The sequence below is a fragment of the Oncorhynchus gorbuscha genome, unplaced genomic scaffold, assembly GCF_021184085.1.
Source record: "Oncorhynchus gorbuscha isolate QuinsamMale2020 ecotype Even-year unplaced genomic scaffold, OgorEven_v1.0 Un_scaffold_7636, whole genome shotgun sequence".
Lineage (NCBI taxonomy): Eukaryota > Metazoa > Chordata > Actinopteri > Salmoniformes > Salmonidae > Oncorhynchus > Oncorhynchus gorbuscha.
In genome coordinates, this window is record NW_025750982.1 from 1 (window position 1) to 16,933 (window position 16,933).

At 44.8% G+C, this 16,933-nt stretch overlaps 2 protein-coding genes across 2 annotated transcripts; one reads left to right on the forward strand and one right to left on the reverse strand.

Moving 5' to 3' along the window:
• The first annotated feature begins 7,244 nt into the window (after positions 1-7,244).
• LOC124029771 (acyl-coenzyme A thioesterase 13-like) lies at positions 7,245-8,866 on the forward strand. Its single transcript, XM_046341360.1, has 3 exons — positions 7,245-7,381; positions 7,756-7,940; positions 8,365-8,866. The coding sequence occupies exons 1-3, from the start codon at positions 7,298-7,300 to the stop codon at positions 8,519-8,521; spliced, it is 426 nt and encodes a 141-aa protein (XP_046197316.1). The 5' UTR covers positions 7,245-7,297; the 3' UTR covers positions 8,522-8,866.
• Positions 8,867-10,108: 1,242 nt separating this feature from the next.
• Positions 10,109-16,072, reverse strand: LOC124029772 (uncharacterized protein C6orf62 homolog). The gene is made up of 2 exons (XM_046341361.1): positions 15,863-16,072; positions 10,109-10,433 (listed from the first exon to the last, which is right to left on the reverse strand). The coding sequence occupies exons 1-2, from the start codon at positions 16,055-16,057 to the stop codon at positions 10,308-10,310; spliced, it is 321 nt and encodes a 106-aa protein (XP_046197317.1). The 5' UTR covers positions 16,058-16,072; the 3' UTR covers positions 10,109-10,307.
• Positions 16,073-16,933: the final 861 nt, after the last annotated feature.

Consider the following 16,933-nt stretch of genomic DNA (forward strand, 5'->3'; position numbering starts at 1 on the left):
AACATGTGTTAACATTGCCAAAGCAAGTGAGGTAGACAACATACAAAGTGAATATATAAAGTGAAAAACAACAAAAATTAACAGTAAACATTACACATACAGAAGTTTAAAAACAGTAAAGACATTACAAATGTCATATTATATATATATATATATATATATATACAATGTACACTCTCTTTCCTATATATAGTGTACTACTTTTCAACAGGGCCCATAGGGCAATAGTCAAAAGTATTGCACCACATAGGGAAAAGGGTGCAATTTTGGATGCAGTGTATGTATGAGGAGATTCAGTCCCCAATGACAACCTCAGTCCATCCAAGCCCTTCACAGCATCTCTCTACACACACAGACTTAGACCAACAAAGAAGTCTCCTGGTCTCAGTGTAGTGGACTACAGAGCTAAATAGGAATCGAGGGTTGAGTCCCAAATGGATACCCTAGTCACAGAGACGGAGATATATCAAACGATCAACAGGGACTGCTGGCCGCCACCACCTGATCGTTGAGGTAAATTGAGCATGGAAGGGTCTGCTGATGATCACTTCCATTTTATACTGAACAAAAAAATGTATGTTTAATGAGCTGAAATAAACGATCCCAGAAATGTTCCATTTGCACAAAATGCTTTTTTTCTCTCTAACATTTTCTGCACAAATTTGTTTACATCCCTGTTTAGTGAGCATTTCTCCTTTGCCAAAATAATCCATCCACCTGACAGGTGTGGCATATCAAGAAGCTAATTAAACAGCATGATCAATACACAGGTGCACCTTGTGCTGGGGACAATAATTACATTTACATTACATTTAAGTCATTTTAGCAGACGGCTCTTATCCAGAGCGACTTACAAATTGGTGCATTCACCTTATGACATCCAGTGGAACAGTCACTTTACAATAGTGCATCTAAAACTTAGGAGGGGTGAGAGGGATTACTTATCCTATCCTAGGTATTCCTTAAAGAGGTGGGGTTTCAGGTGTCTCCGGAAGGTGACACCTGAAACACACACACACACAGTGCCACACCACACACACAGTGCCACACACACACAGTGCCACACACACACACACAGTGCCACACACCACACACACAGTGCCACACACACACACACAGTGCCACACACACACACAGTGCCACACACACAGTGCCACACACACACACAGTGCCACACACACACAGTGCCACACGCACACACACACAGTGCCACACGCACACACACACAGTAAATTCTCTATTTTTAAAATGTGTAGTTTTGTCACACAACACAATGCCACAGATGTCTGTAGTTTTGAGGAGCGTGCAATTGGCATGCTGACTGCAGGAATATCCTCCAGAGCTGTTGCCAGACAACTCAGTGTTAATTTCTCTACCAGAAGCAGCTTCCAACAATTTTTTGAGAATTTGGCAGTATGTCCAACCGGCCTCACAACCTCAGACCACGTGTAACCATGCAAGCCCAGGACCTCCACATCCGGCTTCTACACCTGTGGGATCGTCACAGAGACCAACCACCGGACAGCTGATGAAACTAGTTTTTCAACCACTCCACAAATGTCTTGATAACAAGCAAGCAGTTTTGGCAAGTCAGTTAGGACACATCTACTTTGTGCATGACACAAGTTATTTTTCCAACAATTGTTTACAGACAGATTATTTCACTGTATCACAATTCCAGTGGGTCAGAAATGCGCATTCACTAAGTTATTTGTGCCTTTAAAACAGCTTAGGAATATTCGAACAATGATGTCATGGCTTTAGAAGCTTCTGATAGGCTAATTGACATCATTTGATTCAAATGGAAGTGTACCTGTGGATGTATTTCAAGGCCTACCTTCAAACTCAGTGCCTCTTTTCTTGACAACATGGGAAAATCAATAGATATCAGCTAAGACCTCAGAAAAACAATTGTAGACCTTCACAAGTCTGGTTCATCCTTAGGAGCAATTTCTAAATGCCTGAAGGTGCCACGTTCATCTGTACAAACAATAGTACGCAAGTATAAACACCATGGGACCACGCCAGCCACTATACCGCTCAGGAAGGAGGCAGGTTCTGTCTCCTAGAGATGAACGTACTTTGGTGTGAAAGTGCAAATCAATCCCCAGAACAGCAAAGGACCGAAGATGCTGGAGGAAACCGGTACAAAAGTATCTATAATTCAATTCAAGAAGGCTTTATTGGCATGGGAAACATGTGTTAACATATCCACAGTAAAACAAGTCCTATATCGGCCGCTCCAGCAAGGAAGAAACCACTGCTCAAACCGCCGTAAAAAGCCAGACTACAGGTTGCAACTGCACATGGGGACAAGATCATACTTTTTGGAGAAATGTCCTCTGGTCTGATGAGGCAAAAAATAGAACTGTTTGGCCATAATGACCATCATTATGTTTGGGGGAGAGGGAGACTTGCAAGCCAGAGAGAACTCACCATCCCAACCGTGAAGCAACGGTGGTGGCAGCATCATGCTGTGGGGTGCTTTGCTGCAGGAGGGAATGGTGCACTTCACAAAATAGATGGCATCATGAGGGAGGGAAATTATGTGGATGTATTGAAGCAACATCTCAAGACATCAGTCAGGAAGTTAAAGCTTGGTCGCAAATGGGTCTTCCAAATGGACAATGACCCCAAGCATACTTCCAAAGTTGTGTCAAAATGGCTCAAGGACAACAAAGTCAATGTATTGGAGTGGCCATCACAAAGCCCTGACCTCAATCCTATAGAACATTTGTGGTCAGAACTGAAAAATGTGTGTGAGCAAGGAGGCCTACAAACCTGACTCCGTTACACCAGCTCTGTCAGGAGGAATGGGCCAAAATTCACCCAATTTATTGTGGGAAGCTACCTGCAACGTTTGACCCATGTTAAACAATTTAAAGGCACTGCTACCAAATACTATTTGAGTGTATGTAAACTTCTGACCCACTGGGAATGTGATGAAAGAAATTAAAGCTGAAATGAATCATTCTCTCTACTATTATTCTGACATTTCACATTCTTAAAATAAAGTGGTGATCCTAACTGACCGAAGACAGGGAATTGTTACTTGGATTAAATGTCAGGAATTGTGAAAAACTGAGTTTAAATGTATTTGGCAAAGGTGTATGTAAACTTCTGACTTCAACTGTATATCTATGTATGTATGCAGGTTATAATATATATATATATAACCTGTGTATGTATGTGTATATATATATATACACATTATTTTATATATATAGATATATATAGATATATCGAATAACATATGGATATAACACAGATATAACAGATGTATAAACATAGATATGACATGTAGGTGTATTAACAGATCTATTAACATATAGGTGTATTAACATATAGGTGTATTAACAGATCTATTAACATATAGGTGTATTAATATATATATTAACATATAGGTGTATTAACAGATATATTAACATATAGGTGTATTAACAGATCTATTAACATATAGGTGTATTAATATATATATTAACATATAGGTGTATTAACATATAGGTGTATTAACAGATCTATTAACATATAGGTGTATTAATATATATATTAACATATAGGTGTATTAACAGATATATTAACATATAGGTGTATTAATATATATATTAACATATAGGTGTATTAACAGATATATTAACATATAGGTGTATTAACATATAGGTGTATTAACAGATATATTAACATATAGGTGTATTAACATATAGGTGTATTAACAGATATATTAACATATAGGTGTATTAACATATAGGTGTATTAACAGATCTATTAACATATAGGTGTATTAATATATATATTAACATATAGGTGTATTAACAGATATATTAACATATAGGTGTATTAACATATAGGTGTATTAACAGATATATTAACATATAGGTGTATTAACATATAGGTGTATTAACATATAGGTGTATTAATATATATATTAACATATAGGTGTATTAACATATAGGTGTATTAACATATAGGTGTATTAACAGATCTATTAACATATAGGTGTATTAATATATAGGTGTATTAACAGATCTATTAACATATAGGTGTATTAATATATATATTAACATATAGGTGTATTAACATATAGGTGTATTAACAGATCTATTAACATATAGGTGTATTAATATATATATTAACATATAGGTGTATTAACATATAGGTGTATTAACATATAGGTGTATTAACATATAGGTGTATTAACATATAGGTGTATTAACAGATCTATTAACATATAGGTGTATTAATATATAGGTGTATTAACATATAGGTGTATTAACATATAGGTGTATTAACATATAGGTGTATTAACATATAGGTGTATTAACATATAGGTGTATTAACATATAGGTGTATTAACAGATCTATTAACATATAGGTGTATTAATATATATATTAACATATAGGTGTATTAACAGATATATTAACATATAGGTGTATTAACAGATCTATTAACATATAGGTGTATTAACATATAGGTGTATTAACATATAGGTGTATTAACATATAGGTGTATTAACAGATATATTAACATATAGGTGTATTAACAGATATATTAACATATAGGTGTATTAACAGATATATTAACATATAGGTGTATTAACATATAAATTCAGAAAAATAAGAAATGTCCCTTTTTCAGGACCCAGTCTTTCAAAGATAAATTGTAAGTATCCAAATAACTTCACAGATCTTCCTTGTAAAGGGTTTGAACACTGTTTCCCCATGCTTGTTGTAAAGGGTTTAAACACTGTTTCCCAATGCTTGTTCAATGAACCATAAACAATGAATGAACATGCACCTGTGGAACGGTCGTTAAGACACTAACAGCTTACAGACGGTAGGCAATTAAGGTCACAGTTATAAAAATTAGGACACTAAAGAGGCCTTTCTACTGACTCTGAAAAACACCAAAAGAAAGATGCCGAGGGTCCCTGCTCATCTGCATGAACGTACCTTAGGCATACTGCAAGGAGGCATGAGGACTGCAGATGTGGCCAGGGCAATAAATTGCAATGTCTGTACTGTGTGACGCCTAAGACAGCGCAACAGGGAGACAGGATGGACAGCTGATTGTCCTCGCAGTGGCAGACCATGTGAAACAACACCTGCACAGGATCGGTACATCCGAACATCACACCTGCACAGGATCGGTACATCCGAACATCACACCTGCACAGGATCGGTACAGGATGACAATAACTGCCAGTTACACCAGGAACGCACAACCCTTCCATCAGCGCTTAGACTGTCCGCAATAGGCTGAGAGAGGCTGGACTGAGGGGTTGTAGGCCTGTTGTAAGGCAGGTCCTCAATAGGCTGAGAGAGGCTGGACTGAGGGGTTGTAGGCCTGTTGTAAGGCAGGTCCTCACCAGACATCACCGGCAACAACGTTGCCTATGGGTGTAACGGATGTGAAATGGCTAGCTAGTTAGCGGTGGTGCGCGCTAAATAGCGTTTCAATCGGTGACATCACTTACTCTGAGACCTTGAAATAGTGGTTCCCCTTGCTCTGCAAAGGCCGCGGCTTTTGTGGAGCGATGGGTAACGATGCTTCATGGGTGAATGTTGTCTGTTGTGCAGAGGGTTCCTGGTTCGAGCCCGGGTATGGGCGAGGGGACGGTCTAAAGTTATACTGTTACATGGGCACAAACCCTCCATCGCTGGACCAGACAGGACTAGAATAAAGTGACGAGTCACGGTTTTGTCTCACCAGAGGTGATGGTCGGATTCGCGTTTAACGTCAAAGGAATGATCGTTACACCGAGTCCTGTGCTCTGGAGCGGGATGGATTTGGAGGTGGAGGGTCATTCATGTTCTGGGGAGGTGTTTCACAGCATCATCAGACTGAGCTTGTTGTCATTGCAGGCAATCTCAACTCTGTGCTTTACAGGAAGACATCCTCCTCCCTTATGTGTTACCCTTCCTGCAGGTTCATCCTGACATGACCCTCCAGCATGACAATGCCACCAGCCATACTGCTCACTCTGTGCATGATTTCCTGCAAGACAGGAATGTCAGTGTTCTGCCATGGCCAGCGAAGTGCCCGGATTTGAATCCCATTAAGCACGTCTGGGACCTGTCGGATCGGAGGGTGAGGGCTAGGGTCATTCCCCCCAGAAATGTCCGGGAACTTGCAGGTGCCTTGGTGGAAGAGTGGGGTAACATCTCACTGCAAGAACTGCCAAATCTGGTGCAGTCCATGAGGAAGAGATGCACTGCAGTACTTAATGCAGCTGGTGGCCACACCAGATACTGACTGTCACTTTTGATTTTGACCGCCCCTTTGTTCAATTACACATTATTCAATTTCTGTTTGTCACGTCTGTGGAACTTGTTCAGTTTGTCTCAGTTGTTGAATCTTGTTATGTTCATACAAATATTTACACATGTTAAGTTCACTGAAAATAAACACAGTTGACAGTGAGAGGACTTTCCTTATTTTAGTTAAGATAAAAGGACGGTTCTTGTTTGGTCAGTTGTTTTCAGACCTCAAAAGGGATCATGTTTAGTTGATGTTTTATGCCTCCGATTTGATGGTGTTCATTTTGCTATTCATCGATAGCTGAATCTATACATGATTGACAAAATAAAACAGTTCTGAGGCCTGAAAACGTCAGACAAACATTACTGGAGTGAACTCTCATAAATAACTAACCACAAACAAGACTGTGGGGTCAAAATTAAAAACAAATACTATTGGCAACACACTGGATAGTATACGAACAGTTTCGTACAAAGGAAAGGGGCCACTAATAACAATTGGACTGATATGAGCTAGTTAGACCTCCAGTTCCCTGTCATTTTCAGCACGGCAACGTTAAGTGTTGAGCCACGGAACTAAAGAATCCTGTAACGGACAGGAACTCATCACAGAGAAGTCCTCGTTTCTTCTGAAGTCGACATGGACTTGGAAATATTACTCATTGTTTCTCTATTTCATAGCGATGCTTAGATCTTGTTAGAAGCGACGCAAAAAGGTATTTTAGATGAGTGTTGTTGTTGAAGCTCTGACACCACTTAAGAGCTGTGTGAGAGTCTAAATAGTCCGGGTTCACGCAAAGATCTGGCCAGTTAATATGTAGAAAATGTAAATATGTAGAATATGAACACGAACTCCTTCAATATATATGACACTTTCATATGCGAGTAAATAAATGCATAATCATGCCCAATAAATATTAAATCAAAGCGGAACCTTGTTTAACTATATGATATCCGGAAGATTTAGCTGTCGGAACAGTTTCCTGTTTGGAGGAAATCTACATTTATCAAGTTGACATTGAACAGTCAGCATTAAAACATGGTTTCTCTGTCTTTAAACTCGTTAAAAACAATTATGCGGGCGATGGTGGACAGTCCGGGGTTTGATCGAGTTTTAAGTAAGGTATGTCACATTTTACGAGTTACTGTACAAGAGACGTGTACTGTAAGCACCGGAGGTTGCTTCCCAACTCCACCCATTCACCTACCTTGACAGGCTTGTTGTGTATGTGGGAAAACAAGTGTTTTCACGACACCCCTTACATTTTATCTCGTTACCTTGAGTGAATCTCAATAGTATTTTCTCGATTTCTCACGTCCTCCCTCGTGTCCTTCTCGATGCACATCGGAGCAGAATATTTGAGGCGGAAAGTGGAAGACACAAGGAAATACATTTGAGATTTACCCCTTAGTCTTGCAACTCTTGGACATATTTACAGTGCCCTCTTCTTTAATTGATCCAAGGGATAATTAATGACTGGTTGTCCGTTTCCCCAGGTGGACATTGTAACAGCCAGCCCAGGGAAAGTGGTGTGTGAGTTTAAAGTGGAAGAGGAGCACACAAACCGAGGGGGCACCCTTCACGGGGGTCTGACAGCAACGCTGGTCGACGTCATCTCCACCACTGCCATCATGTACACGGAACGGGGAGCACCCGGTGTCAGCGTGGACATGAACATCACGTGAGTTTTATACTTAAATTACAGTGGCTGGGTGATACATGGGGAATGTAGCCTGGTCTCAGATCTATTTGTGCGGTTTGGTATGATGGCACAAAGTCTGGTACCCAGGCTTGATAATATACTTGTAGAATAAACAGAATGCATGTGCTCTATTCCATGTAGAGCTGTTTTGGTCGTCTAGTCTTGGGCTGAGCCCGAACTCTCTAGGCCTCTACAAGTCACACACTGTAATAGGTGAAGGAGTAGAGTTACCTGTTGTCAAAACACTGAAAAGGAAAATCTCTGTCTGAAGATAGCACCCTAGGGCTCTGGTCTAAAGTGCACAAAGGGTTGTTTAGGACACAACCTAGGGCTCTGGTCTAAAGTGCACAAAGGGGTTCTGTTTAGGACACAGCCAATGAATGGAACAACTGTTTCCCGACAGGTATATGAATGCTGCCAAGATGGGCGAGGACGTGCTGATCACAGCCACAGTGTTGAAGCAAGGACGGACCCTGGCATTCGCTACTGTCGACCTCACTAGCAAAGCCTCTGGGAAACTCATCGCACAAGGAAGACACACAAAGCACCTTGGGAGCTAGATCAGCTGCTCGGTCCAGGGTGATGTTGCCCCTGGACACTGGTCTTGGTTCAGTTTAGCCCCCCCCCCTACTAATGGTTAATATTGGGGGGGGGGGGATCATAGATCTTTACCCCCCCCCCCCCCCCCCTCAGCAAATTGTGAATGATCATACTGCTGCTGTGATGCTGTCCAGTCTGTGGGGTGAAGAAACGTCACTATTGTGAAACTGTGTCAGTAAATTGTTCTTTAACCCCACAACAGACTTGCTAAATAATAATTATTTTTCTGCATGTCATTCTGCTGTAAATATATACACTGTGTTTACACACAAATAAAACACACCAGGAAATACTGTCAAATGTTACATTGTATTGAGATTTGTTCAGCCAAGTTGATTTCTAGATGCATTAAAAAAAAAAAAAATTAAAAAAAAGAATAACTCAAATAACCTTTCAATCGAACATATTGAATCAACAAAGAAAACCCTCAATTAAATGTACTGACTGATTTGTGCCTTATTTTCCCCCAGCAAAGCAAGCAACAACAAAACAAAAACCACCCCCCATTTTACATTTTATAAGCACTGCAACAATTAGTCCCCTTTCGGATACTATCGAATTAAAGGAACAAACATGTAACGGTCCCATTTAATTTCGACTCAACAACCTGTTCCGTTGTTTGGTACATTCATTCTGCAAACAACCCCCACCCAGAAACAAACATCACATTTCAGTAGCTTGAATGGCTTTGCGTGGTAACAACCTTCAACACAATAAAACACCATGCGATTCACCGTCTGTCTGACAACTTCCTCCCATCAGTTCCCAACTCCAGATCAGACCAATGGTGTTCCTGGCATATTTCACAGGAAAAGGAAATGAACCCAGAAAGAAAATAACCAGCCAACATTAAACAAGGGTGGCTTAAAAAGAAAAAGAAAAAAAGATGTAATTACCTACACCAAATGATTTGACAAACACTCCTTCACCTTTTATCTTTGCTTTACAGGGGACGTTTTAACGCCACCTAGGCTGACCCGTCATAGATGGTAGCCAGTCCTTCTAGAACCCACCCCCCTCTTCCTCCCCAGTATGTTTTCCTCTAACCCAAGCTTTTACCTAGGCTGACCCGTCATAGATGGTAGCCAGTCCTCCTAGAACACCCCCCCCCCTTCCTCCCCAGGTATGTTTTCCTCTAACCCCAGCTTTTACCTAGGCTGACCCATCATAGATGGTAGCCAGTCCTCCTAGAACACCCCCCCCTCTCTTCCTCCCCAGGTATGTTTTCCTCTAACCCAAGCTTTTGAAATGATAGAGGCTTTTCCAATCTGTTATGACATGGTTTACATTGTGTCCAGCAGAGACAGAGGACCCCTGTGAACATAAAACAACCTGTGTGGCTTTAGTTCCTGCTTGGTAGCAACATAAGGAGTTCCTTCAGCTCTCTGTCGTTGACAGTGCAGCTCCATGGGGGGGATAACCAACCGCTCAAAATCAATGTTCGTGCAGGTTCAAAATAAACAAAAAACAAGATGGATGGTGGAGGGAGGGAGGGCGGATAAAAGGTAGAACCAATCCAAAACTGCTAGGAGGAGGAAGCTTGGTAGGTAAGGAAAAACAAATACAGATTTTTATTTATTTTTTAAATTAGCTTCAGGACGATGGAAACTAACAAACAAGAGACCCAAGCAGCAGTTCTATTCAATGGAAGGAAGGATGTGTGGTGGATGAGATCAACTTGCTTCAGTGGCTTAGGGGTTAAGTCTTCCTTGTGTTGTGGGTGGAAGCCATGGAGGCCGGCTGGGCCTAGTCGGGCATGTACGGGAGGAGATGGTCTTCGATGTCTCCAACGCCCCAGCACGTTAGCTGGTCCTGGGGCAGGTACAGGCAAAGGCTGCACAACTTAAAAACTGTGGCCTTGGTTTTAGGAGTCTGACAGGGGAGAAAGAAGGGATGACAAGAGAAAACATGGTTGACAACAGGGGAGAAGAGGGGGACAATGGGGGAGAAGAGGGGGACAACAGGGTAGAAGAGGGGGGACAACAGGGGAGAAGAGGGGGGACAATGGGGGAGAAGAGGGGGACAACAGGGTAGAAGAGGGGGAGAAGAGAGGGGACAACGGGGAGAAGAGGGGGGACAACGGGGGAGACCATAGAATCTATTAATAATAGTCATTTCACTAATATATTCTATTTCTTTGGGTTAGACATTGTCCCATGACAGAGGACCTTTGTCTGAATGATCCTCTAACACAGAGGTGGGCAAACTTTTTGACTCGCGGGCCACAATGGGTTCTAAAATTTGACAGAGGGGCCGGGCCAGGAGCATTTGGAGGGAGTGTTTGGGCCGGATATACTAAAGCATTAAATGTAGTGTGTGCAAACCTCATAGCACAGTAAGAACACTACAACCCAATTTATTAACTGTCTTTCAAATGTAAAAATAGCCCTTATCAGTTAATAAATTTGTCTCAAGGAATATGCAAGATATGGCATTTACATACTATTTCGCAGATACTGGGAGGAGGAAATGTAAATAGATTAAAATAACATACGCACTGTTATTTATCAAGATTGCGTCTGTTTTTAATAAGTTTCAATCGAAGGTGCAAAGTTAAAGAAATCAACATTTATTGAAAAATGGAATCACTTTCAACATTCAAAACATATTACACAACGAAATACTCAAGCTCAATAATATCTACTTGTGTTAAACTCCGCAAAATCATGGATGGATTGTCCTGACCGCGCGCTCTACAAACTCGCCACGGACGCCCTCGCCTTCACGCGCAAACAGTACACGTGTATCGTTGCCAAGCACACAGACATAGGCTGTATTAAATATCCTACCTGCAGCTGAAAATTTAAATTTAAATTAAGAGCGATGTGCGGCGTGTTAATTAAGCTACTGTACCGCTGCTGTGCGTAAATGTGAAACGAAGTGAAAATTAAAGTGAAATAAAGAGAAATACGCGCCACTCCAACAACGGTCAATGTGTTTTGAGTGCGCCATCTATTGGGGAAACGTGGGCATTGCAGGGAAAGGGGAAAAAAGGAGGTTTTTACTATAATTTGGACAAGTTCGGCGGGCCGGGTTAAAAAGCCTAACGGGCCGTATGTGGCCCGCGGGCCGTAGTTTGCCCATGTCTGCTCTAACACCTGCGTGAGTGATCCTCTAACACCTGCGTGAGTGATCCTCTAACACCTGCGTGAGTGATCCTCTAACACCTGCGTGAGTGATCCTCTAACACCTGCGTGAGTGATCCTCTAACACCTGCGTGAGTGATCCTCTAACACCTGCGTGAGTGATCCTCTAACACCTGCGTGAGTGATCCTCTAACACCTGCGTGAGTGATCCTCTAACACCTGCGTGAGTGATCCTCTAACACCTGCGTGAGTGATCCTCTAACACCTGCGTGAGTGATCCTCTAACACCTGCGTGAGTGATCCTCTAACACCTGCGTGAGTGATCCTCTAACACCTGCGTGAGTGATCCTCTAACACCTGCGTGAGTGATCCTCTAACACCTGCGTGAGTGATCCTCTAACACCTGCGTGAGTGATCCTCTAACACCTGCGTGAGTGATCCTCTAACACCTGCGTGAGTGATCCTCTAACACCTGCGTGAGTGATCCTCTAACACCTGCGTGAGTGATCCTCTAACACCTGCGTGAGTGATCCTCTAACACCTGCGTGAGTGATCCTCTAACACCTGCGTGAGAGCTCCTCTAACACCTGCGTGAGAGCTCCAATTAGAGGTCTTTCCCAAAACCATTGTGACTGGTGCAGTGGTGACAGGTTATCATTGAGGGGAGAAGGAATGTTAGGCACAATCAACAGGCCTGGTGCAAGGTTTGGTTTGGCAACATTGTCTGAATGATTGCCTAATTCAAATCATTTCAATAGGCTCTTAGCTTCCCCAAAACCATTGTGTTCCTGCACTAGGCCGAGTGTCATTGTGTTCCTGCACTAGGCTGAGTGTCATTGTGTTCCTGCACTAGGCTGAGTGTCATTGTGTTCCTGCAAGAGGCTGGGTGTCATTGTGTTCCTGCACTAGGCCGGGTGTCATTGTGTTCCTGCACTAGGCTGGGTGTCATTGTGTTCCTGCACTAGGCCGGGTGTCATTGTGTTCCTGCACTAGGCCGAGTGTCATTGTGTTCCTGCACTAGGCCGAGTGTCATTGTGTTCCTGCACTAGGCCGAGTGTCATTGTGTTCCTGCACTAGGCCGAGTGTCATTGTGTTCCTGCACTAGGCTGGGTGTCATTGTGTTCCTGCACTAGGCTGAGTGGCAACATGTCATTGTGTTCCTGCACTAGGCTGAGTGGCAACATGTCATTGTGTTCCTGCACTAGGCTGAGTGGCAACATGTCATTGTGTTCCTGCACTAGGCCGAGTGTCATTGTGTTCCTGCACTAGGCCGAGCGTCATTGTGTTCCTGCAAGAGGCCGAGTGTCATTGTGTTCCTGCAAGAGGCTGGGTGTCATTGTGTTCCTGCACTAGGCCGGGTGTCATTGTGTTCCTGCACTAGGCTGGGTGTCATTGTGTTCCTGCACTAGGCCGGGTGTCATTGTGTTCCTGCACTAGGCCGAGTGTCATTGTGTTCCTGCACTAGGCCGAGTGTCATTGTGTTCCTGCACTAGGCCGAGTGTCATTGTGTTCCTGCACTAGGCCGAGTGTCATTGTGTTCCTGCACTAGGCCGGGTGTCATTGTGTTCCTGCACTAGGCCGGGTGTCATTGTGTTCCTGCACTAGGCTGGGTGTCATTGTGTTCCTGCACTAGGCTGGGTGTCATTGTGTTCCTGCACTAGGCTGGGTGTCATTGTGTTCCTGCACTAGGCTGGGTGTCATTGTGTTCCTGCACTAGGCTGAGTGGCAACATGTCATTGTGTTCCTGCACTAGGCTGAGTGGCAACATGTCATTGTGTTCCTGCACTAGGCCGAGTGTCATTGTGTTCCTGCACTAGGCCGAGTGTCATTGTGTTCCTGCACTAGGCCGAGTGTCATTGTGTTCCTGCACTAGGCCGAGTGTCATTGTGTTCCTGCACTAGGCCGAGTGTCATTGTGTTCCTGCACTAGGCCGAGTGTCATTGTGTTCCTGCACTAGGCTGAGTGTCATTGTGTTCCTGCACTAGGCTGGGTGTCATTGTGTTCCTGCACTAGGCTGGGTGTCATTGTGTTCCTGCACTAGGCCGAGAGGCAACATGTCATTGTGTTCCTGCACTAGGCTGAGTGTCATTGTGTTCCTGCACTAGGCTGGGTGTCATTGTGTTCCTGCACTAGGCTGGGTGTCATTGTGTTCCTGCACTAGGCTGGGTGTCATTGTGTTCCTGCACTAGGCTGGGTGTCATTGTGTTCCTGCACTAGGCTGGGTGTCATTGTGTTCCTGCACTAGGCTGGGTGTCATTGTGTTCCTGCACTAGGCTGGGTGTCATTGTGTTCCTGCACTAGGCTGGGTGTCATTGTGTTCCTGCACTAGGCTGAGTGGCAACATGTCATTGTGTTCCTGCACTAGGCTGAGTGGCAACATGTCATTGTGTTCCTGCACTAGGCTGGGTGTCATTGTGTTCCTGCACTAGGCCGAGTGTCATTGTGTTCCTGCACTAGGCCGGGTGTCATTGTGTTCCTGCACTAGGCCGAGTGTCATTGTGTTCCTGCACTAGGCCGAGTGTCATTGTGTTCCTGCACTAGGCCGAGTGTCATTGTGTTCCTGCACTAGGCCGAGTGTCATTGTGTTCCTGCACTAGGCCGAGTGTCATTGTGTTCCTGCACTAGGCCGAGTGTCATTGTGTTCCTGCACTAGGCCGAGTGTCATTGTGTTCCTGCACTAGGCCGAGTGTCATTGTGTTCCTGCACTAGGCCGAGTGTCATTGTGTTCCTGCACTAGGCCGAGTGTCATTGTGTTCCTGCACTAGGCCGAGTGTCATTGTGTTCCTGCACTAGGCCGGGTGTCATTGTGTTCCTGCACTAGGCTGGGTGTCATTGTGTTCCTGCACTAGGCTGAGTGTCATTGTGTTCCTGCACTAGGCTGGGTGTCATTGTGTTCCTGCACTAGGCTGGGTGTCATTGTGTTCCTGCACTAGGCTGGGTGTCATTGTGTTCCTGCACTAGGCTGGGTGTCATTGTGTTCCTGCACTAGGCTGGGTGTCATTGTGTTCCTGCACTAGGCTGGGTGTCATTGTGTTCCTGCACTAGGCTGGGTGTCATTGTGTTCCTGCACTAGGCTGGGTGTCATTGTGTTCCTGCACTAGGCTGGGTGTCATTGTGTTCCTGCACTAGGCTGGGTGTCATTGTGTTCCTGCACTAGGCTGGGTGTCATTGTGTTCCTGCACTAGGCTGGGTGTCAACGTGTTCCTGCACTAGGCTGGGTGGCAACGTGTTCCTGCACTAGGCTGGGTGGCAACGTGTTCCTGCACTAGGCAGAGTGTCATTGTGTCATTGTGTTCCTGCACTAGGCTGGGTGTCATTGTGTTCCTGCACTAGGCTGGGTGTCATTGTGTTCCTGCACTAGGCTGGGTGTCATTGTGTTCCTGCACTAGGCTGGGTGTCATTGTGTTCCTGCACTAGGCTGGGTGTCATTGTGTTCCTGCACTAGGCTGGGTGTCATTGTGTTCCTGCACTAGGCTGGGTGTCATTGTGTTCCTGCACTAGGCTGAGTGTCATTGTGTTCCTGCACTAGGCTGAGTGTCATTGTGTTCCTGCACTAGGCTGAGTGTCATTGTGTTCCTGCACTAGGCTGAGTGTCATTGTGTTCCTGCACTAGGCTGAGTGTCATTGTGTTCCTGCACTAGGCTGAGTGTCATTGTGTTCCTGCACTAGGCTGAGTGTCATTGTGTTCCTGCACTAGGCTGGGTGTCATTGTGTTCCTGCACTAGGCTGGGTGTCATTGTGTTCCTGTACTAGGCTGGGTGTCATTGTGTTCCTGCACTAGGCTGGGTGTCATTGTGTTCCTGTACTAGGCTGGGTGTCATTGTGTTCCTGCACTAGGCTGGGTGTCATTGTGTTCCTGCACTAGGCCGGGTGTCATTGTGTTCCTGCACTAGGCCGAGTGTCATTGTGTTCCTGCACAGACATGCGTACTTGTGTTAAAACGAGGTGTCTCTCCGCTACTTTAAGTCTGCCTCCCAGATGGCACCCTATTCCCTACATAGTGCACTAACTTTGACCAGAGTGCAATGGACCCTGTTCTAAAGTAGTGTCCCACCTGGAACGCAGGCCCAGATGGATCAACAGCTGTCTGGAGCTAAAGCAAGAGAGATGTTAACCCCCCCACCCCACCCTACATAGGTCACCACGTCTGACCAGAGCCCCCGGGTGGTCTATAGAGCCCCCGGGCGGTAAGCTCAGCGGTGTGAACAGACTGACCTGTAAGTGCTGTCGGTCCATAAAGAGGAAGACCGACTGAGTTGGGTTGTTCATAACCATTCCAGCCTTGTCCCTCCGGCCGACAGCATGCAACAACTGCTTCTCGTAGTCTCCATGATGAAACTCAAACTTGGCCTGTGGATAAACAAAACACAAAATACATATTGGATACTTAATAAAATGGACGTTCACCATGACTGGCCCTCAACGTAACAGTATAGAATACTACTTGTGGTTAGAGTGTAGAGGTGGCAGGGTAGCCTAGTGGTTAGAGTGTAGAGGAGGCAGGTAGCCTAGTGGTTAGAGTGTAGAGGAGGCAGGGTAGCCTAGTGGTTAGAGTGTAGAGGTGGCAGGGTAGCCTAGTGGTTAGAGTGTAGAGGAGGCAGGGTAGCCTAGTGGTTAGAGTGTAGAGGAGGCAGGAAAGCCTAGTGGTTAGAGTGTAGAGGTGGCAGGGTAGCCTAGTGGTTAGAGTGTAGAGGAGGCAGGTAGCCTAGTGGTTAGAGTGTAGAGGTGGCAGGGTAGCCTAGTGGTTAGAGTGTAGAGGTGGCAGGGTAGCCTAGTGGTTAGAGTGTAGAGGTGGCAGGGTAGCCTAGTGGTTGAGAGTGTAGAGGTGGCAGGGTAGCCTAGTGGTTAGAGTGTAGAGGAGGCAGGGTAGCCTAGTGGTTAGAGTGTAGAGGTGGCAGGGTAGCCTAGTGGTTAGAGTGTAGAGGAGGCAGGTAGCCTAGTGGTTAGAGTGTAGAGGCGGCAGGGTAGCCTAGTGGTTAGAGTGTAGAGGTGGCAGGGTAGCCTAGTGGTTAGAGTGTAGAGGCGGCAGGGTAGCCTAGTGGTTAGAGTGTAGAGGTGGCAGGGGTAGCCTAGTGGTTAGTGTAGAGGTGGCAGGGTAGCCTAGTGGTTAGAGTGTAGAGGAGGCAGGTAGCCTAGTGGTTAGAGTGGCAGGGTAGCCTAGTGGTTAGAGTGTAGAGGAGGCAGGGTAGCCTAGTGGTTAGAGTGTAGAGGAGGCAGGTAGTCTAGTGGTTAGAGTGGAGGGACGGCAGGTAGCCTAGTGGTTAGAGTGTAGAGGTGGCAGGTAGC

Excerpts from the sequence above, each read along its gene's own strand:
- LOC124029771 (XM_046341360.1), top strand. The coding sequence starts at position 7,298 with ATGGTTTCTCTGTCTTTAAACTCGTTAAAAACAATTATGCGGGCGATG. Across the intron at positions 7,382-7,755 it reads TTGATCGAGTTTTAAGTAAG|GTGGACATTGTAACAGCCAG; the intron begins GTATGTCACATT and ends CCGTTTCCCCAG. Across the intron at positions 7,941-8,364 it reads AGCGTGGACATGAACATCAC|GTATATGAATGCTGCCAAGA; the intron begins GTGAGTTTTATA and ends GTTTCCCGACAG.
- LOC124029772 (XM_046341361.1), bottom strand. The coding sequence starts at position 16,057 with ATGGTGAACGTCCATTTTATTAAGTATCCAATATGTATTTTGTGTTTT. Across the intron at positions 10,434-15,862 it reads TGGACCGACAGCACTTACAG|ACTCCTAAAACCAAGGCCAC; the intron begins GTCAGTCTGTTC and ends CTCCCCTGTCAG.